This window comes from Eptesicus fuscus, chromosome 12, assembly GCF_027574615.1.
Source record: "Eptesicus fuscus isolate TK198812 chromosome 12, DD_ASM_mEF_20220401, whole genome shotgun sequence".
Taxonomy (NCBI): Eukaryota; Metazoa; Chordata; class Mammalia; order Chiroptera; family Vespertilionidae; genus Eptesicus; species Eptesicus fuscus.
This window is the reverse complement of record NC_072484.1, coordinates 36,961,371-36,984,652: the sequence shown is the minus strand read 5'-3', so window position 1 is coordinate 36,984,652 and position 23,282 is coordinate 36,961,371. Positions and strand designations below refer to the sequence as shown.

Below are 23,282 nucleotides of genomic sequence, written 5' to 3'. Positions count from 1 at the left end.
CATTTTGAAAATTCTGAATAAAAATATACAGGATTAAATAAATAAATAAATCATTTCCTTTTTCTTAAGATTTTTAAAAATATATTTTTATTAATTTCAGAGAGGAAGGGAGAGAGAGAGAGAGAGAGAGAGAGAGAGAGAGAGAGAGAGAGAGAGAGAGAGGAACATCAATTATGAGAGAGAATCATTGATTGGCTGCCTCCTGCATGCCCCACACTGGGGATTGAGCCCACAACCTGGGAATGTGCCCTTGACCGGAATTGAACCTGGGATCCTTTAGTCCGCAGGTCGATGCTCTATCCATTGAGCCAAACCGGCTAGGGCAGGGGTCCTCAAACTTTTTAAACAGGGGGCCAGTTCACTGTCCCTCAGACCGTTGGAGGGCCGGACTATAGTTTAAAAAAAACTATGAACAAATTCCTATGCACACTGCACATATCTTATTTTGAAGTAAAAAAACAAAACGGCAAAAACACCCGCATGTGGCCCGTGGGCTGTAGTTTGAGGACGCCTGGGCTAGGGCCTTAAAAATTTTTTAAGGATAATTTGCCACTATGCCTAGGAGGACTGAGGAGGAAGGCTTAGTGAAAAGGGCTCAGGCCTGCGCATTAAGAGTCCAGGGTTCTGGTCCAGGCCCTGCCCTTCCATCCACTTAATTTCTCTAAGCCTAAATTCTCACCTGTCAAATATGGATCATAATTCCTGCCCTGGTCACCCCCATCAGAATTGTGATGAGAATCAAATGAGGGGATGTGCACACAAAGCATTCTGGCAAGAAAAGTCATGGCTCTAAAAAAATTTATATTCAGGTTTTGTTCTCAACCTGACCCAGGAGGTTATCACTCAAATCCAGTATCTGGGCTGGAGAGAAAGGTCATCCTATCAATTTTGCCCGGAAGGATGATGAATGAACTACAGCAGGGGTTCTTAACCATTTTTGAGGTCATGGACCACTTTGAGAATCTGATAAAAGTTATAGACTCTCTCTTTCCCCAGAAAAGAACAGATACACATTTGCCTAGAATTTCAAGGGATTCCTCTGTGAACCCTTAAAGAACCCACGCACTATGGACACAGGAGGGTCTCCTGAAAGAGGCAAAGAAATTAGAAAAGAATATGAAAGTAAAATGCAAGGCAACACCGATCCAATGGTGTTGCAAGCCTTTGAAATGCTTAGCTGATTTGTGAATTGACAGTTTAGGTCCTAAGTTATCAAGAAAACAATGCAGGACAGGATGTCTGTCTGTGGAAGAAACTGTTTTCTATTACTGTGCAGACACAGCCGCCAGCAAATGTGAAGATCGATACCTTGGGGAAAGATAACCTCTGGAAACTACATTAATGCTCTTTGTCCAGGAAGATGGCTCAATGTAAAGATACGATAAGTGAGTAATCTCTGGAAATGAACAGGGCTATTAAATGAGGGTAAATGGCCTGCCAACAGCAGCCTAGTACAATGAAACCCAATATAATGACAGCTGTTCTAAGCTGATGGCCCAAACAGGTTTATCATCATATAAACTGTCCTAAAAGGCCAGGCGGAAGAGGGAAATGTTATACTATTAAGTCATTATAGTTAATAGGTTGTGGGTCTACTTAACAGGGCGTTTGCGTGGGCAGGCTAAATGTCAGAGGAGGTTAAATGGAATTAGCAGCCGGGAGCACTTACCAGCATGTCCCAGGTGAAAGATAATCGTGCTAGGAGCAAAAGTAAAGTTGGATATATTGGCACCAATCCGGATCCACTAAACAATGGGGAGAAATAAATTAAAAAGACATTACAATTTGAAAGCAAGGCAACACATGGCATGTCAATGCTAGTCCAATGAACAATCCTAAGGGCTTACAAGTTCATGCATACTTGGACAGGGAATTTTTCCAAGTGACAATTACCCTATTCTAAGTCTTTAGGAAAAATTGTCCCCCCCTCCTTTTTTTTTTTAGAAAGGCATTCCAACACCTGCACTCAAATGTGCTTGGGTAGCCCTAACCGGTTTGGCTCAGTGGCCTGTGGACTGAACGGTCCCAGATTCGGTTCTGGTCAAGGGTATGTGCCTTGGTTGTGGGAACATACCCAGTGTGGGTGTGCAGGAGGCAGCTGATTGATGTTTCTCTCTCATCAATGTTTCTAGCTCTCTATCCCTCTCCCTTCCTCTCTGTAAAAAATCAATAAAATATATTTTTAAAAAATGTGCTTGGGTAACTCAAACCTGAATATCATATATTGACAGCAAACTTTTCTATTTTAAAACAGGTGAAGCCATGAAGCTGAAAGGTCAGAAACTGCATTCATGATAAAGCAATTGGCACCCCTGCTATTTTCTCTAAGTATTGGTAAGATAAACCCACTGGCTGCTGGTAGGATGTGTGCTCTTGCTGTGGGTTCCTTGGCTTTTGAAATTCTGATCACTCAAATATGACAACAGGTACCCATATCCTAGGGTCTGGTTTCTGAAAGCTTGTGGCATGCCTTTCAGATTTATAATGACCAGTAACTATTTTATTAATATCAATGAATGAATTAGGAACAGGCAATTTTCCAAAAGTAAGATCCAATGAGTTTCTAATTTTCTGAACTTTGATTATATGAATCTACGTTTATAATTTTTATAAAGAAAAAAATTTAATTGGTAAAAAATTTTCAAATAGTACTTTAAAGTTTTTTAAAATTTCTTTTTTCAATACTCCTGAAAAAGATCTCTTCTTAGAGGTAACCCTATCTTAACCCCTTGCCTTCTTCACTCAATAAGACATCCTAACAATTTTGTCATATCAGCATATAAACCTATCCATTCTTTTAATAAACTGCATATTATTCCACAGTATGGACATACCATAATTTATTTAACACTTGCTTTTATAAAGACTCTAGGTTGCTTATAGTTTTATGCTACAGTGCTGAAATGCACGGCCTCTGTACTCTATTTTTATATAGCTATAGGCCAGTGATGGGCAACCTTTTGAGCTTGGTGTGTCAAACTTCGCAAAAAAACTGAGCATAACTCGGGTAGTGTGTCACTTTGAGGAAAAAACTAACTCCAAGACTCTAGTCGCAAATGTTTTATCCTCAGGAGCAGCAAATGTTTCATCCTTGGCATGCGGCCGCGTGTCATCAGAAATGGCTACGCGTGTCAGTGCTGACACGCGTGTCATAGGTTCGCCATCACTGCTATAGGCATTGGGGCCTTGCTTTTTGTTTTGTTTTTTTCCACACTTACCTCATCTGAACATTCCTAGATAGAGCATCCCAGTCCATACACCTTTATCATTTTCAATGGCCATTGGGTACTTTCTCATGCCCCTTATTAATGGAGTGGTTTATTTGGCTGCTTCCCCATAGTGGGGACTTTTAGTTATTCTAAAAGTTTTTGACCACTGGTGCAGGTCACAGCTGCTGAGCCCCTTTGGAGCTGTGCTGAGGCCAGAGCACAAAGCCTCCTTTGGAACAGCTACATCTGCTAAGTCTGGCGCCAGACACATGCTGCCCATGCTAATTACAGCTACTTACCAGAGCAAAGAGCAGGAGCAAGGGCGAGAGGATCAGGGCAGTGAATGTATTAGACACCACTGTGGGGGGCCTCTTCTCAGGCTCACGGAACAGGTGCTGCCAAAATAAGTCACACCAAGAATATTTAAGAACATGCCCTTCCCAGTAGGAGCTGCCATGTTTACCAGGGTCCAAAATGCCAATGACAGTCAAGATGAGGAACTGTTTCTCAGAGGCTAAAACCCCCTGGCAATGAATGGCCACTTGGCCTTTAGCCTCATTTCAATGCTGGCTTCTGATCCCAGAGGTCTCCTTCCAAAGACAATACACTAGTCTCAGCTCACTACTTGGCCAACCCTCTTTATCCCTTCAAAGACTCATTGCCATTTAGAGGTTGGGGAAATGCAATCCACCAAGTGGCATTTGCCTAGTATCAAAGAGGGAGCCCAGGCATGTGAATGGCTTGAGCAACACACCCAAGGCAGGAATCTGGATTTCATAATGCTACTGGGTCCCCAGGGTAGAACTATCCATCATATGTTACTCCTCCACTTAAGTCAGCTAACTGGTGTTAACCTCATTCTCTTTATCAGTGTCCTACTACTCTACCTTTGGGGCCCTTGTCTTTTTTTTTTAATAGTGAAATAAGAGTAGTCTGCTTGGAATGCTTCAACATTAATTTACACGTAGGTTTCCACATTACTACAGTAAGATCATTTCTCATGAATGCAAAATAATTCACTGAGTGGATCACTTGTTTTCTTAACCAGTGATGAAACTGTTGAACAATTCTTGTGCTTATTTTGTAAAGTGTTTTTGAAACTTTTTAAAGCCTTTTTTGCCTTATCCATTTTCATTATCTGTTGGTTGTTTTGTTTTTTAAATCCTTATCCCAGGATATTTTTTCCATTGATCTTTATAGAGTGGAAGGGGAGGGGAGTTGAGAGGAAACGTCAACATGAGACACATTCATTAGTTGCCTCCCGCATGAGCACTGACTGGGGCAGGGGACCGGGAATCACACCCACGTCCCTTAGATCCAAGGGCTGATGCTCTAACCACTGAGAAAAACGGCCAGGGCTATCCATTATCTGTTTTGACCCTCACAGCAGTCTGTGAGCTGCGCTGGGCAGGGATGGCTAATATTTGTGTGCAAGGAAGGTGAATCCCAGAAGAGAGGAAGAATTTGCCTCGGGGAGGAAAGCCCTGTTGTCCCAGTTGAGTTTTCCACCAGTCAGCCCCATCAGCCCTGAGTTATGCAGGAGCAGACAGAAAGAAAGCCAAGCCCAGTTTTGCTATAGCTGTCAGGCAGTGATCTCAGGCTGTACTCCTGGATGTTTAAGAAAAATAGACTCGATTTCTGAGATTGTCTACAACTACCTGCTTTCTGGGAGCTGGTCACAGGGCTTTTTGAGCCTGTTTTGTCAGCTCTAGGACACGACTGATATATGCTCTGCTTAATTCACAGGGTGGTGAGGACCAAACTATACAGCATTATATAGACAGGTTAAAGAAGGGACCAGAGCCACCATCCAGAGGTCTGCTGCCATTTCACATTTCCTTGTGCTTAGTGGAGAAGCCTCTTGAAATATACCTGAATTTCCTGTTTGGGGGTGAAAAGGTTCTTGGACAGGACAGTCGATGGAGCATCTTCCTCAGGGAACTTGATGACCACATCAGCCTAAAAGAGTAAGAGCATCTTTAAAGTCACAGGGTCAGAGAAGGGGGTAAGATTCACCAGCACAATAGTACTCCCTAACTCACATCCAGGACCATAACTGGAAAAAGCTCCAAGCAGTCCAATCACTTCTAAGTCAGCAAACTGAGGCAGTAAAAATTTCAAGAACAAAATAATAATTTGTTGAAAATGCATTTTAGAGCAAGAGTTCCAATTTTCTACCAGCCTGGTGAGTTGCTTAATATAAAAATCTCAGCTGGTACTCAGGCTGTTATAGCTGCAATCAGAAAACACTCAGTGTCCCTGGGAAGTGTGATTTAGTCACAGAAAAAAAAAAAAGAAAGAAAAGAAATGAAAATGTGCTCTCATACAAAAAGCAGCCCAAAGTCCAGGAGAAGAAAAAGAGCTTTGAATACAACACAAGAAACACAGCTGCCCCTTTGTCTTGCAAAGGGAGCCAACCACCATTCAAGGATGCAATTTGGCCTCGGTTACCTTTCCAACCTCTTTGTCTCCTGCTGCTGACCAGATTCATCAGGTGCTCCAGTAAAATAGATCAAACACATTGCAGTGAAAGTACCTCAGGCTTTTCTGCAGGCTGTTCCCCAGTGATTAGCCCACAGCCTCATATACTATTCTGATAAACTCTTGCAATTCTTCAATACCTAGCTCAAACGTCATGTTTTTTAAGACGTTTTCTCTTATCAATTGAGATACACAGGTGAAAGGCACTATGTAAACAGTAACATGTTATGCAAATGTTGATTATTAGTTTATTAGCATTTTGAATATCCTATAATTCAATGTTCCACACCATTCTGAATTGTTACTGGAACTCAAATCTTACCCCAACCCCCATCCCACAAGGTATACCATATCTCAAAGGCCAAGCTCTTTATCTCTAGCATTTATGTATTCTACATAGTCCTTTGATGTAATATGAAAACCTTCTTCCAGTATAACTTTTATAGAAATTTGCTAGAACCCACAAGGGCAAATGTATACTTCATTCATTCACTCGATTATTATTTATTAAGCGCCTACTATGTGCCAGGCCATATCACGCCTCTAAGACTACTAATAGCAACAGCACACAGCCCCTCACCTCACAATGCATATTTGTTGCCCCGTGAGTAGCACAGGCAAGGCTAGGGTAAAAAACCCAGGCCCCTGAAAAGGAACTGTCTGTGTCTGACTGTGGCATAGCCACTCTTGCCTAGGTCAAGGTGCATTTAGGCACATACCACATTCCAAAGGATTGGGTTCTTCAAAGTGGCATCTCCGATGATCAAGTAGAGAGTATAGATGCCAGATGCAGAGTCAAATTCGATCTTTCTCTCAGAAGTATCCAGTTCAAACTTGTACACATTCTTGCTGTCCGGCTCAGCAACAAACACTACTTCCTGGCCAGTCTTCTGGTTATGGAGTCGGACAAATGTCTGGATGAAACAATAATATTGTATCTTATCTGATAATTTAAAAACTCCCTCAGGGCCCAATATTGAATCAATGAGGCAGCAGACTGCTGGCTCTTTCAACACAGTGAGAGCTCCTGCCTGAGAGAGCAGACGGAGTGGCCAACCCACCCTGGTTCCTGGCTCAGAGATAACTTTTGCTAGTATAAGAAATTTAACTTAGGGATGCAGCCAATTCTTGACACTTGGAGGATTTATGCCCAGTTGTGGATGATTTAGCGCTTTGCTGTTGCTTCAATTTCTTCTTCCTGCCAGCCTTTTGGCCACTTCACTGCCCAATTAACTTCTTCACCAGAGGATAAAAAGAAGGGAAATGAGGTGGAACTGTGAGAGGCCCATTTTCAATTTCCTACTGCCTCCAGCTAAAGATTTAGTAGTGCAGGCTTGGAGACTGATAGCAAGGCAGAGTTCTAATCAAGCAGAGCAGTCTGGTGTCACTGAGAGCGCCCAGGCTCTGAAGACAGACAGACTTGGATCCACTACTTATTAACAGAGCAGGTTACTTAACTTCCTTAGGCCTTGATTTCTTCACCTTTATGACAATAAGAAGATTAACTTCAACATGTGGTATATCTGTGTGAAGATTCCTGATAATGTATGCAAAGCATTTAGCATAGGACCTCATGTACTCAACAACAAACAGCAGCCGATATCATCAATATGATGGTACCAGTCTAAACACTTTATCCCCCCAATGCCATAAGAAACTAAGGTTTCTGCACATTATAACTGCAGCAAAACTTAGTATCCACTCAGAGCTTTTCTTCAAAATAAAGAATTCAACAAGGCAAGTAGACTTGTTCCATTTTACAGATCATAAGGCATGCGGATTAGAGTTACACAGCTAATGCTGGATCCACAGAAAAAAATACAAATCCCATTTGTTACTCTATACCTGGGCAACGAACCCTCAAAAGTATTTAGGAAAAGGGTCCAGAGTTGTGAAGCATCCTGGCTAGTCTTGGCCAAGAATGGGATTTCAGGAGCTCAGATGCCTGATCTCCCTCCTGTCAGAGCCAAGTGCAGCTGGCAGCCAGGCTTGTCTGCAAAATGCTATTATACCTGGGAGGTCTCTAAGTCATGGTTTTCAAACCAGAATCTTAGATGAAACAAGTATTCAGTTAAAGTTATATTTCCTCACTAACTTTCCTACCCTAACCCAAATTTCACCAATTTATTAGTCTTATAATTTCCTTTCTTCGTATTCTTTCTTTCCTTGTGCTGTTTGGTTCGTAAATATCATTCTGAGAAGAGCTGTGAAATGCTAAGAGGCTAAGTACTTAACAGCTGGTTAGCCATGGTCCTGATCAAGTACACAAACCAAGCTCTCTGGAGCCTGAGGGTGGAAGGGAGAGAGGAACAGAGAAGTGCTGGGATGATGTTCCTACGGGCAGTCACGCGGGGGGCTGGGCACAAGTGCAGCCACTGCAGCTACAGGAAACAGAAAGCAAAAGGTTTCCAAGTAAATTCACCCAACTCAGAGGTATGCTCTGAAGCTGCCCCTCCAGCATGGACACAAGTCTAGTGGCTCTTGCCAAAGCATTGCTTACAAAGCACCTAAATCAAGCCCATTAAGTCCCATACTCTTTCCTGTCTTTCCGTATTCAGAGTATTTATCTGAATTTTCCTTTACAATACAACCGTGGATGGGACAGGGCTGAGGGCAATTACTGCCAACCATAGGGGATGACAGAGGTGCCTGAGAGGACAGGAGGCCATATCTGATCCTCTACGGAAAGGACTTGGTTTGAAATCTTTCAAAGAATATTATTACTTTATAAAACTGAAACCTATCGCTTTCATAATATGACATAGGCACAAGTTAAAAAGAACTGTTCTTCAGATTCCCACAAATAGAAATCTGCTTTGGCCAGAACAAAAAAAATGCTTGAGCCCATTTCTAGGTTTTCCTTTTTTCAAAATTATTTTAAGACATGGTTTTTGGCGGGGGTTTTGTCAGAAAGAAAAAGCCTCAATTAAGTGCTAATCTGTCTTAAATATATCTTCTCAATACCAGCTAATATTTTAAAAAGAAGAGTGTTTGCCAGGTTCAGGGTTACAACCAATATGAGAAGGGGCAGAGTGTCATGTGGGAGAACCGGATGGACGTTCAGGGTGCAGAGTGAAGATCTGAAAGCAGGAATTTGGAATCTTCTCTAGCCAGTTATATAGCTGACTCTAATGTTTCAAGGCAAGAGAATGCCTGGGCTTTTTCCTGACCTGGTGAGGGGTGAGCTCAGCACCAGTATTCACATCTACCAGCTGGAAGAACAAAGCAAAGTTCTGGTGGCTGTCTGCGATGAACGCGCCCTTGGCCTTGGCTGGGTAGGTCACCCTGAAAGAGACATTTATACAGTAAATTTATAGAGAGGATCTGCACATATCTAAGAACAGAGTAAAGAATGCAAACTTCACTTCATTTTTAAACTTCCCTCTCTCATTGTTGTGGACAGACAGACATGGAGAACTGTCTGTGACCTGAGGGTTAACTGGATTGATAAAACCAGGCCCGAGAAAAGCACAGAGTAAATTTTTAGCAGGGTCTGGAGAAATGCTATGTTATGTGTCCAGGCTTTCTTTCACTTCAAGGACCTAAGGACGTCAACCAAGTCAAGCTCGGACCCCGGCCGCCTGCAGCGCCGGTCAGGCCTGACTTCCGCAGCGGCCTGAGAAGTAGGCAGAGGACAGACCACTGAGGGTCTTGTGCAGGCGTCCTCAAACTACGGCCCGCAGGCCACATGCGGGTGTTTTTGCCGTTTTGTTTTTTCACTTCAAAATAAGATATGTGCAGTGTGCATAGGAATTTGTTCATAGTTTTTTTTAAACTATAGTCCGGCCCTCCAACGGTCTGAGGAACAGTGAACTGGCCCCCTGTTTAAAAAGTCTGAGGACCCCTGGTCTTACGTACCATAGCAGAGAACTTAGATTTTATTCCACAGAAGGAGAAAAAGTGAAGAATGTCAAGCATGGGAGCATCCTGGTCTTGCTTTCATTTTAAGTGAACCATTCTGGTGGCTGTGGGAAGGATAACTTTAAATAGCTGCAGTGTTTTTGGGCCCAAGAAAAAGAGAGACTGATGTTGGGAACTAGGACTAGACAGGCAGTGGATCAGAGACATTTTTATGAGGAAACCTGATGGAACTATTTGGCTGATTACACAGGGATGAAAGCAAACAAAGCAAATGGTATTAGCCCAGGTTTTCCAGTTTGGGCAACTTCGTTGAATGGGTGATTCTAATAATTGGGAGAAGGTGTTGAGGAAAAGGAACAGTGTAAGGGAGAGTGCTTAGTTCAGCAATAGCCAAACAATTAGGACAGAAGACAGACTTAGTGCTCTTTCTTTGCTGCAACGTTTGTTTTTCTGCCTTCAGCCACCACCATATAAGGCTAATGTGCCATCTTTTTTCCTAATCTAGGATATTATCTCTCTACTACACATTCCTATCACCTAAATTAGCTTTCCTGCATGATCCCTTAAAAATACTTATCAAAGTCATTCAATGCTCTGTGAGTATGGGGCCTTTCAAGATGTGGAAACATTATGAGCCTATATAGATTGATCAAGAGATATTGGGTGCTCAATATTGGGAGGGCAGTTGGGGGTGACCAGGCTGGCAGAGGAGGGCAGTTGGGGGGGACCCAGGCCTGCAGGGGAGGGCAGGTGGGAGCAACCAGGCTGGCAAGGTTGGGCAGTTAGGGGTGACCGGGCCAGGAGGGGAGGGCAGTTAGGGGCAATCGGGCCAGCAGGGGAGGGCAGTTAGGGGCGACCAGGCCGGCAGGGCAGGATAGTTAGGGGTGACCAGGTCAACAGGGGAGGGCAGTAAGGGGCAATCAGGAAGGCAGGCAGGCGAGCGGTTGGGAGCCAGCAGTCCTCGATTGTGAGAGGTGTGTCCAACTGCCTGTTTAGGCCCGATGGGGCAGTCAAACATCCCTCGAGGGGTCTCAGATTGGAGAGGGTGCAGGCTGGGCTGAGGGTCACACACACCCCTGTGCAAGAATTTCGTGCACTGGGTCTCTATATAATAAAAGTGCAATATGCAAATCGACTGAACAGTGAAACAACCGGTCAGTGGGGGGCAGGGCTGGTGAGCAGGTGTCGCCAGGCCAGCCAAGGCGCATGCCAGTGGACAGAGGGAGGGTACGGTGGGGGGTGGGAGGCAGCAGCAACCAGTGGCAGTGGGGCAATTGGGGCTGGCACCATCCCTTGATCGCCCACCTGGTCACCTCCTGCAGAGGGAGGCCACGGGCGGCAGCAGCAGTGGGGTGATTCGGGTCAGGGCTGCCCAGCACCATCCCCAGATAGGCCTGCTGGCGTTGCCTCCCACAGAGGGAGGCCACCAGTGGCCATAGCTCAATTGGGGGCGGGGCCGGCCACTCGCTGCCCACACCATCCCCATCAGCCCGCTGGTCACCTCCCGCAGAGGGAGGCCAGACTGCAGCTTAGGCCCACTCCTCGCTCCCCTAAGCCGTCAGTAGGACATCCCCTGAGGGCTCCCAGACTGTGAGAGGGGGCAGGCTGGGCTGAGGGACCCCTCCCCAGTGCACGAATTTCGTGCACCGGGCTTCTAGTATTTTATACTTAGGCTTTATATTTACTTATGAGTACTAAAACTCTTCATTTGTATAGAACATTAAACTTTGCAAAACACTCTCACAGATATTATTTCAGTGGTTTCTCAAAAGTGCTCTCATCTCCAGTGTCACTATGAAACTATCCAACCCAGAGGAAGAAGGGCCAGCACTTTCACAGGACTTAAAGGGTTTGCTTCTAGGTTCCAGCTAATATCCCATCTTCAAAGTTGTCTTGAGGACTCACCTACTTTCTTTGGCATTGATATCCACCCAAGTTAAGATGGGGGTCTGACTATACCCAAAGGTATAGATGGCCCCCCAAAGTTAGGTTCTATGAAAAGGCTGACAAATGGGCTTCATACAGTGTTCTGACCGGACCCTGATCAATTACTAATGGTTACTTAGAAGGCTGTGTTAAAAAAAGATTCTGAGTTCAGCAGGAACAAATGCTGTGACTGATCAATGATGTCTTTCATAAACTTGAGAAAGGGTATCATATCCCTACTGCTAGGTATGTTGCCATCTCAGTTCTAAGAACCTATGAGGCTTCCAACATTTTCCAGAGACACTGTGGGCCAAAGAGAGTTGCCATGAGGCCACTCAAAGCAACTTCAGGATTGTAAAGACAAAGAGATTACACCAGAATATAAATTAATATACTGCTTCCTTCACTGAGAAAGTTTTTCTTTTTAAAATCATCATCTTAACTAAATAATGTGCTTTGTGACGTAGCTGACTCAGACTTACTCTTTATTTCATGGACCGGTTTGCTCAGACACTGACAGCTGGTACAGATATCTCCCCAAACTGCTTGGATGCCAAGCAGCACCCCTGGTGGTGTGCCAGCAGAACTATAGCCTCTTTAATTTGAAGTGCAAGCTGGATCACTGATGACAGAAATGACATCTAGAGGAGCTCAGTTCAAGCCTGAGCTCCCCTGTGCCCAGGAGGCATCCCACCTACCGTGTGGTTTTGGGTGCAATACTCTGATCCTTATCCACAGTGGAGAGATCAACATTTGTGATGCCAACTTCAGTGGAAATCTTGACCCTGAGCTAGAGTGAAACACAGAAGAAAATCGCCAAGTCAACGGGTAGATATGTCAGGAATTAACACACATATCCAAACTATGAACCAGGAGGTCACGTTTCAATTCCAGGTCTTTTCTTATGTCCTTTAAAATAAATAAGGGGGGAAATCCTTAAGCAGTACCCTTCAAATAATTTAAATCAAAATCAACAGGTACTCAATTCTAATGATAGCTAATGTTTATTGAGTGTTTACTATGTGAAAGACACTGACTTTACAAAGACTATCTCATTTAATCCTCACAACTCTGTAAGGCAGTGCTATTTCAGATGGGGAAACTGAATCCATGTTAGGCACCTTGCTATCCAGCTTCTCAGCAACACTTACTCTGTGCCAAGCAGACTAAGGCTGCCATGAAGACCTAAGAAGCCATGGCAGCCATCTGTACTGTTCATCAAGTACTTCTGGTTCTCCTGAGCATATGGTAGAACTGTATTTTCCTGCCCCTCTGGAATAAAGCATAGCCATGTGACTTGCTTTGGCCAACGAAATGTGAGCAAAAGTGATGTGTGTCACTTCCAAATGAAAACTTTAAGAGCCAGTGTGTGATTCTTTTTCCCTCGGACATAGCAATTTACAGAGAAAGGTTTGCCCTTTCAGCCTGAGTCCTAGAATAAGGAAAACATGAAGCAGAGCCTCCAGTTGACAGATTAGACACCTAGCTTGGGCCAAAAAGAAACTCTTTTGTTTTAAGCCAGCGGTTGCCAACCTTTCGGTCCGCAGACCACTGGTTGGCGATCGCTGCTCCAAAGGTTTCCTTAAACCAGCAGTTGCCAACCTTTTGGACCTCACAGACCACCACTGGTCCACAACCACAGGTTGGTGACCGTTGTTTTAAGCCACTGAAATTTTAGAGTTTATTATAAGCACAAACCAGTCCAACTTGACTCTTACCATGTTTGAATTCTACACTGAGAGGCCAGATTATTATGATCGCTGAATGCATAATAATCTGGCCACTCAGTGTATCCTATATAATAAAAGACTAATATGCAAATTGTCCCCTCAACCAGGAGTTCGACCAGCCCATGTCCCCATCCCCTGGTCAGGCTGGCAGGACCCCACCCATGCACGAATTCATGCACTAGGCCACACACACACACACACACACACACACACACACACACACACTGAGTGGCCAGATTATTATGCATTCAGAGATCATAATAATCTGGCCACTCAGTGTATACATTCCTTATAAACATCTTCACAAAGAGGAGCACACTGATGCCAGTACACAAATTTTTAAAAATTAAAGTATAAAATTCCAAAAAAGATAGAAAATATGCTAACTGTCTATTCATGGAGAATTTTTTATTTAAAATCTAAATTCGAATGTGCAAATTATGCAAACACACCAAAGGCACTTATGTGCAAACATCTGTGAGACTTCCAAATATTTGATAAGCCTGAATGCAATACTTAAGGAAATCTTTGCCAAAATCCACTGGTTTATAGTCTAAGTCGGGATCAAGGAATAGAGATAGAGGACTGGATAAATAAATGAAGGATAGCTTCAGCATTTTTCTAAAATGTACTATCAAGGTGTGACAGCCTCAAATCAAGGACAAAGAAGAAAAATGAAAAAAGAATAAAGATAACTATCAAGTAATTCCTTTTAACAGCCTTTTCTTCTGTCATCATAATAACTATTTTGTGACAAGAGCCTGCATTACAAGATTGAATAGGAGTGTTCTGTTTTGCTTAAAAAAAAAAAAAAAAAAGAAAAGAAATCTGAATGTAAAAGATTTATTATCAGAAGCTGTAAGGCTATTACCTATTTTTTGAATACATAGCCACCTATTGGCAGAATTATATTTAGTATCACTGCTTGTCACTGAATCTAGGCAACTGGGTGAATTAGGCAGTGTGAGAAAACAGTCGGCCTTTAAGTTGAATAAACCCCCAAGGACAGAGCTGGGAGCCTCTACTTTGACTCTTTGGGCTCTCTGCTGAGCAAACAGCTTCACAACTCGTACCGGGCTCAGAAATAGAAGGCTCTCTTTCTATATAAAGCTCAACCCAGAGACAGACTGACACTACTTCCATTTGAAGAAAAACTGGAGTGGAAGATTCATCTGGAGCACCTAGGCACAGGGGATATACAGAGATGGCAAGATGCATTCCCTGTCCTAAAGGGAAGCATGTATGCAAAGCTAAATTATAAGAGACCAGGCTGCTTTAATGGAAGGATGAACAAAGTGCTACAAAAGCACAGAAGGACCATGACTCAAGTTGGCCTTGGGGTATCCCTGGCTGGGAAGTGAAAATATAAGGCAGGAGTTGTTTAGCAATACCCCATACTATTAAAAAAAAAATCCGTCTTCATAGTAACTACTCTGCAATCTTCATCAACATTAAATAAGTCCCTCTTCACGCCAGTGACTCATTCTCTTAAGGACTCACTCATTTAATTTGTAAATGTGATCTTGAAATCATCGTCCCACCTAAATGTCCATAAACAGGAGACAAATTAAGTAAATAATGGCACATGTATACTATGAATTACTATGGAGCAATTCAAAAGAACAAGGTAGATGTTCACGGACTCCTACTTTTGAATACACAGCCATCTATTGGAAGAACTTAACATCACTGCCTGTCATCAAGTCTAAGCAACTGGGTGAATTATTAGGGGGGTTGGAGGAAGGGAGAGGAGGCCATTAAGTTGAATAGACCCCCCCAAGGAAAAAGCTGGGAGCCTCTACTTCGTGACAAAAACAAAGAATACAGCTGCTTATAGAATGAGCAAATACTGTAAGAAAGGCTATGCAGACATTCATTGATACATGCATCCTTCTTTTTCTTAAAGTGAACAGTTAGCTGTTAATAATGGATTCTCAATAAGGAGAAGGACTGGATTGAGGGTTTGAGAGAAGGCTCTTATATTTCATTGTATATCTTTTGGTACCTTGAATTTTTTTAACTATATGCATATTTTACTATTTTTTTAAAAAAAGAGGTTAGGGAAAACCAAGATGGTGGCATAGATAAACACGTGAAATTGCTGCCTCGTACAACCACAAGACAAAATGGACATCATCCAGAACCACAGGAAGGCTGGCTGAGTGGAAATTCTACAACTAGAAGGAAAGAGAAAAACACACTTAGACTCAGAGGAGCTGCGGAAGTAAAGTACAGAGGTACAGAGACGCGCACGCGAAAAGGGCTAGCAACTGAGTACGTAACTGTCTTTTTCAATCCAGAGGGAGACATAAGCTCCCGACTGCTCTGAACTCCAGTTCCGGGCGAGGCTCTGGGGACCCAGACTCATAAGGGAAGAAACTAGACTGTCTGGCAGTGGGTGGAACTTGAGGGCGGCTTTCTCTCAGAGGTGCTTGCAAGGATTACCAAGGGACACTGAGACCTGGGGGCCTCTTAGGGCAGGGCTGACGAGAAGCCATTGCTGTTTGCTCCACCCTGAGACCCCACCCCACACAAGCTGTGCGCAGAGATTTTTGCATATGAATAGCCTGGTCCTTTGAAATCTAAAATTACCCAACAAACTGCAGCTGAGTCAGAGAGACCCAGAACATCCAAAAGAAGGCCCAAGGCCCTGCACCAGCTTGCACTGCTTCACAGCTGGGCCTCATCTGGGCACCTCCAAAACCCAAACAAAAAAGAGGAATCTACAGATCTCTCCATAGCTCCTGCTGGATGGCCTCCGGCAGAGGCTAAATTTGCACCTCCTTGGAGACCCAAGAGCCAGTGTACCCAGTGGTCAGAGTGGGACCATCCAGATTACAACTCCTCAGATCCATAAGGAACACACTCAGGGGGCAGACTCAGTGAGCACCAAAGCCCCACTGAAGCAAGTCTTGCCCCATAAGGGTGTCTTCAGCACAGAAGTTCTCCCATCATAGACACAACTGATCCTCACAGCCAATTGGCCTGAAGGTCAATTGCTCCCAGTGATACCAACAACAATCAAGGCTTAACTACAACAAGACTGTGCACACAGCCCACAAAGGGGTGCACCAAGAGTGTCCACCTCAGGTAACTGGGGAGGCTGAGCCAATGGGCCCTATAGGACACCTAGCACACAAAGCCACTCTATCAACACAGGGAAGCAGCCAAAATGCGGAGACAAAGAAACAGGTCACAAATGAAAGAAATGGAGGAAAGCAAACGACTGGATATAGAGTTCAAAACCACGGTTATAAGGTTTTTCAAGATTTTTTTAGAAACAGCCAATAAATTTAGTGACACCCTCGAGGACATGAAAAAGGACCAACTAGAAATTAAGCATACACTGACTGAAATAAAGAACAATATACAGAGATCCAACAGCAGACTAGAGGAACGCAAGAATCAAGTCAAAGATTTGAAATACAAAGAAGCAAAAAACACCCAACCGGAAAGGCAAAAAGAAAAAAGAATCCAAAAATATGAAGATAGTGTAAGGAGCCTCTGGGACAACTTCAAGCGTACCAACATCCAAATTATGGGGGTGCTAGAAGAAGAGAAGAGAGCAAGATACTGAAAACCTATTTGAAGAAATGACAGAAAACTTCCCCCAACTGGTGAAAGAAATAGACTTACAAGTCCAGGAAGCACAGAGAATCCCAAACAAAAGGAATCCAAAGAGGACCACATCATAATTAAAATGCCAAGAGCAAAAGATAAAGAGAGATTAAAAGCAGCAAGAGAAAAACAGTTAGTTACCTACAAGGGAGTACCCATACAATTGTCAGCTGATTTCTCAACAGAAACTATGCAAGCCAGAAGGGAGTGGCAAGAAATATTTAAAGTGATGAATAGCAAGAACCTACAACCAAGATTACTCTACCCAGCAAAGCTATCATTCAGAATTGAAGGTCAGATAAAGAGCTTCACAGCTAAGAAAAAGCTAAAGGAGTTCATCACCGCCAAACCAGTATTATATGAAATGCTGAACGGTATTCTTTAAGAAGAGGAAGAAGAAGAAAAGGTAAAAATAAAAATTATGAACAACAAATACATATCTATCAACAAGTGAATCTCAAAATCAAGTGAATAAAACATCTGATGAACAGAATAAACTGGTGAATATAATAGAATCAGGGGCATAGAAAGGGAGTGGACCGACAATCCTAAGGGGAAAAGGGTGTGGGGGGTGTGGGGAGAGACTGGACAAAAATCGTATACCTATGGATGAGGACAGGGGGGAGAGGGGGGGTAAGGATAGAGGGTGGGGTGGGAACCAGGTGGAGGGGAGCTATGGGGGGAAAAAAGAAGAACTGTAATAATCTAAACAATAAAGATTTATTTTAAAAAACAGGGATTATTTGAGTAATAAGATTGCATGCCATATACCTTCTTTTAAAAAATATATATATTTTCATTGATTTTACAGAGAGGAATGGAAAGGGATAGAGAGTTAGATACATTCTATGCGAGAGAAACATCTATCAGCTGCCTCCTGCACCCCCTACTGGGGATAGAGCCTGCAACCAAGGTACATGCCCTTGACTGGAATCGAACCCAGGACCCTTTAGTCCGGGCCAACGCTCTATCCACTGAGCCAAACCGGTTAGGGCTACCTTCTTCTTTATAAATGTTTTTGTATCAAAAAGCACCACCACCATCCCAAAAGTACCACCCAATATATATGATTTTTAAAATAATTACTCTCCTTTTCAGCGGATGGATATACACAAACTGATGTTTAAAGACTTGTGTAAGGCTCTTCAATGTATTCTAATTATACTGACAAGGAAGCCATCAGGTTTTTGCTTAGATTCCCGGCTATAAACTTATAACAATAAGATGATCACTAAGGCCTACTAATCAAGATTCAATTGTGTTTGTTCTAAGAATATTAGTATTCCCAGACAATACAGACACACAAATGACAAAAGGGCAAACTGCAGTGAACTCAAGCCAATTGGGGTTTGCTCTCAGCACTAATTTTAAAAGGCACCCTAAGTTGCAGCTTTCTTTATTGTACATAAATACTGTAGGGCAGTTCTTAAATAGGGAAATTTTTGAAAAGTCCTTCTATTCCTAAAATCTTACTACAAATGGGTCTCTGAAAACACTGAAAAGAAAAGCATTTTTATGCTACTCTTTTAAAGCAAATTGAGAAATAAAAACCATCATAACTTTTTTCAAAGCCCTGTGAGTTCAAAGTAGGATACTTGTTGGTTAGCTTCTTCTTCCTTTAACCAACCACCGCAAGACTAGTTTTTATAAGAAGCAGAGGATTTGTTTAGCTGCTTTAAATGCAGCTAAACCTGTTTTACGGTGAATCCTGCTAAGTCCTTTCTTTGACTGTGCTGCATGCCACATACACCTCAAAAAATGTTTTAACTCCAGGAAATGCGGTATATATGCTGAGTAATAACCCCTCTGTTTAGCTCATTATTGTCAAAATTGATGGTGCATTAGGGGCAATTAATGCTAAAGACAGTTCTAAAACCGATGCTTCCTCTGACAGCAAGTCCAATGTCAGTGAGTGCTATTACAAGCCTTTCACATCAAACCACTGTAAATGCACTCTGACCAACGTCAAGCATCCCTCAGAAGAGTAAATAGGACCTGCTGACCCACTCTAAAGGCTATAAGTGTGACTATTACTGAAATTACAAAGGAAAGCCACCTATGCGACAGAAGTCAGAGCATGCACACACACAAATATGCACATATAAAGCTCTAATGTAATGAAAAGGGAAAGAGGAGATTTTGAAATGTTTACCCCATCACTGTGAAGTAAAAGGACAGCAATGGCCTCAATGGGGGCTTATTTCATTGCATGAATAACAGCTATTAACGATTCTATTTCTGCTATTTTGTACTTCGATAATTTTCCCAACAACCACAGAAACACTTGGACAAACACCAAATTTGATGTTTGTATAAAATGCCAAGCTGTTTCAGTAATCAAGACAGCACAGTATTGGTGGTATAAGGGTAAAAATACAGGCTAATGAAACCGAAGTGAAAGTTTAGAAATTAACTCTTAAATTTATGGTCAACTGATTTTTGACAAGGATGCCAAGGCAGTTTAATAGGAAAAGAAAAGTCCTTTCAACAACTGGTGCTGGGACAACTGGCTATCCACATGCAAAAGAAGAAAGTTAGACCCATACCTCAGACCATACATAAAAATTAACTCAAAATGGATCAGAAACCTAAATGTAAGAGCTAAAACTACAAAATTCTTATAAGAAAACAGAAGTAAATCTTCATGACCTTGCATTAAGCAATGTTTCTTAGGTATAACACTTAAAGCACAAGCAGTGAAAGAAAAATAAAGAAATTGGACTTCATCAAAATTAAAGTTCTTCATGCTTCAAAGGAAACAAGGGAAAAGAGGGCCTAAAGACTGTGAGAAAGTATCTGCAAATCATATATCTCATAAGAGACTTGTACCAGAACATAAAAAGTGCTGCAGCATGTAATAGTTCATGTGTACCATGAGATGAAAAAGGTTGAAAATCAATGCTCTAGATAAACAAGACATGCATAAGGAAACATGTACTAAGATGTTCACAGCAGCATTGTTTGTAATAGTGAAAATTTAAATGTCCAACAATAAGAAAATGAATAAAACCTGATTTATTCACAAAATGATTACTTTTATAATTATCCCTATTTATGCATATAGCTCTACATGTATAAATATAGCTAACTGTCATAAAATTAATATTGAGTGAAAACAAGCAAATTACAAATGGAACGTATAGTGTAATGCAATATATACATTTTGAGAAGATGCAAATCAATGCAATATATTGTTTAAAAATACATACTTTAGTCCTGGCTGGTTTGGCTCAATGGATAGAGCATCTGCTTGCAGACTGAAAGGTCCCAGGTAAGATTCCAGTCTAGGGCACATGCCTGGGTTGCAGGCTCGATCCCCAGTAGGGGGCGTGCAGGAGGCAGCTCGTCAATGATTATCTCTCATCATTGATGTTTCTATTTCTCTCTCCCTCACCCTTCCTCTCTGAAATCAATAAAAATATATTTTAAAATAAAATAAATAAAAATACATACTCTACATCAGTGATGGGCAACCTTTTGAGCTTGGTGTGTCAAACTTCGCCAAAAAACTGAGCATAACTCGGGTAGTGTGTCACTTTGAGGAAAAAACTAACTCCAAGACTCTAGTCGCAAATGTTTCATCCTCAGGAGCAGCAAATGTTTCATCCTCGGCATGCGGCCGCGTGTCATCAGAAATGGCTACGCGTGTCAGTGCTGACACGCGTGTCCTAGGTTCGCCATCACTGCTCTACATGTAGCAGAAATGTAAAAACTGGGATTGGAACAATAAACCCCAAATCTGGGGGAAAAGAGAAGAAAAAGTGTTTGAGAAATACAGAGAGCTTGAATTTAATCCACAGGGGTTTTATTTCTTCCCAAAAAATGGAGCAAATACAGCAAAATGTTAGGGTTTGAAAAAGATGCATAGCTGGAAGTACATGGGGATTAATTGTATTATTCCCTGCTCCTTTCTGTGTATTTAAAATAGTACATACTGAAAAATAAAATTAAGTTCTATGGAAGCACGATAAAGGGGCAACACTCGCACTGAACCAGAATGAGTAGTTCAGCATGTGAGAAAGGAAAGGGAAGAGTACAAGAAAGGGAGGAAACAAGAGAAGTCCAAAGGCATGAGCATATTTGGGGATCAGTATGCAGTCAAAAGCAGCTAGAGCTGAGGCGATGGGGATGCACCCACACTGAAGTATGTGCATGTGCCTTGTCGAAGACCTTCTAAGTCATACTGAAGGGTCCAGACCTCACTCACAGAAAACAGGAATCAATGAAATGTTTAAGCAGAAGAATAATGTGATTTTGCCATTCTAGTGGCACTTATGGAAAATTAAATAAAAGGACAGAAATCAATAACGATGAAACTAGTTAGAAACTATCTTATCAGTCTAGATAGAGAGTATAGGGCTACCCGACTAGGCACACTGCGACTGAAGAACAAAGGGCTCATGCAAAGGCCACTCAAAGGTGGGATCAACAGACTTGGTGACTGACCAGAAGTCAGAGTGGAAAGAAAGGAAGAGGTTAAGAATGACTGTGACGTACAGGTATGGCACTTAAACTGCATATGTTATTATCAAGATTGTAAACGTAGAAGAGGTTACAGTCAAGAAAGAAAAAAAATTGCCTTTTAATGTGTTCACTTGCAAATAAGGCCCCTTAAGAAAGGAAACGAAATGGAAAGAATCTAGATTTTAAATGTTAAAGGTACACACTACAATAGTTCCTATCCAAATTTTGTGTTAGTGAATGGACTAAGATCAAATGCCTCATGCCCAAAAAGGTCAGGCATGAAGTTGAGAAAAGGCAGAGACTAGAGTTCCATAAAAATATCTTCCTTTCTGCCAAACTTTAAATATAAGTGTGTAATCTACCTATGTTAAGTAATGCCCCACTTTTGAAAGGTCAAACTTTCCAGCTGTCTTGTCCTACATTTAAAAAAAGGTGAGTGTCACAGAAGCCAACCTGAGAAGCTCTCCAAAGACCAAATCTGGGATATGAGCAACACAATAAATGACAGTAGAGGACCATAATCTACAGAGTAAAATAAATATTCATGAGTCCAAAGTGTTATAAATAATTGAATGAATAATTAAATTGGGGTGGGGTGAGGCATCCTTTTTTTTTTTTTTTTTACCATAGAATTCCAATTAATAAATGTAGAAGAAATGAAAGGAAAAGAAAACCACCTTTTGGCAAGTACAATATTACTAACTGTTGCATGCAAGATTATAAGGACCGCTCTAACCGGTTTGGCTCAGTGGATAAAGTGTCAGCCTGCGAACTGAAGGGTCCCAGGTTCGAGTCCAGTCAAGGGCATGTACCTTGGTTGCAGGCACATCCCCAGTAGGGAGTGTGCAGGAGGCAGCTGATTGATGTTTCTCTCTCATCATTTTTCTAACTCTCTATCCCTCTCCCTTCCTCTCTGTAAAAAATCAATAAAATATATATTTTTAAAAAGATTATAAGGACATTTGTAGAGTCTCAAGGTATCATTCCACCAGATACTAAATTACAAAGCAGAAAAACAGCAATTTTACAGTGGAGAAACCTAGCAGACACTACCTTCACCAAGTGAAGCCAAGATTAGCACATTAATCTCATATACTTGTGTTTAACAAGATGCACTGACAAAGGCAGAGCATCCCTTTTGGAGTATTCTTGCAAAAAATGCATGACCTAAATTTAATTATGAGGAAATTTCAGACAAACCCAAAGTGAGGGACATTCTGCAAAGTAACTAGCCAGTATTCTTAAAAAGTATCAAAGTCACAAAAGACAAACTATCTTAGATTGGAGAAGGCTAAAGGGATATGACAACTAAAGGATTATGTGATCCTGGATTGAATCCTGGATGAGAAAGGAACATTAATGGGATAACTAGCAGAATTTTAAATAAAGCCTGTGGACTAGTTAATAGTATTATATCAGTATAAACTTCGTGGTATTGATAATTACTTTCATTATATAAGATGTTAATATTTGGAGAAGCTGAGTAAAGAGTATATGAGAATCCTTCATACTATTTTTGCAACTTAAGATTGAAATTATTTTTAAATTTTTTAATTTAAAAGTGAGTATAGTCCGGCTATTGTGGCTCAGTGGTTGAGTGTTGATCCATGAACCAGGAGGTCATGGTTTGATTCCTGGTCAGGGTACATGTTGGGGTTATGAGCTCAATCCCCAGTAAGGGGTGTGCAGGAGGCAGCTGATCTTTTTTTTTTTTTTTAATATATTTTATTTATTTTTTACAGAAAGGAAGGGAGAGGGATAGAGAGTTAGAAACATTGATGGGAGAGAAACATCAATCAGCTGCCTCCTGCACACCTCCCACTGGGATGTGCCCGCAACCAAGGTACATGCCCTTGACCGGAATCGAACCTGGGACCCTTCAGTCCGCAGTCTGATGCTCTATCCACTGAGCCAAACCAGTTAGGGCGAGGCAGCTGATCTTGATGACTCTCTCTCATCATTGATATTTATCTTTCTCTCTCCCTCTCCCTTC

At 42.0% G+C, this 23,282-nt stretch overlaps 1 protein-coding gene across 2 annotated transcripts in view; it reads right to left on the bottom strand.

Moving 5' to 3' along the window:
- RPN2 (ribophorin II) overlaps positions 1–23,282 on the bottom strand; it is a 61,981-nt gene that overhangs the window by 5,700 nt on the left and 32,999 nt on the right. For both annotated transcript variants that reach the window (XM_028157755.2, XM_008149640.3), the window contains exons 10-15: positions 12,176–12,267; positions 8,861–8,975; positions 6,410–6,604; positions 5,082–5,168; positions 3,509–3,604; positions 1,670–1,745 (exon numbers count right to left, since the gene is read on the bottom strand). In XM_028157755.2, coding sequence (XP_028013556.1) covers positions 1,670–1,745; positions 3,509–3,604; positions 5,082–5,168; positions 6,410–6,604; positions 8,861–8,975; positions 12,176–12,267 — 661 coding nt within the window. The remainder of the gene's footprint in view (positions 1–1,669; positions 1,746–3,508; positions 3,605–5,081; positions 5,169–6,409; positions 6,605–8,860; positions 8,976–12,175; positions 12,268–23,282) is intronic.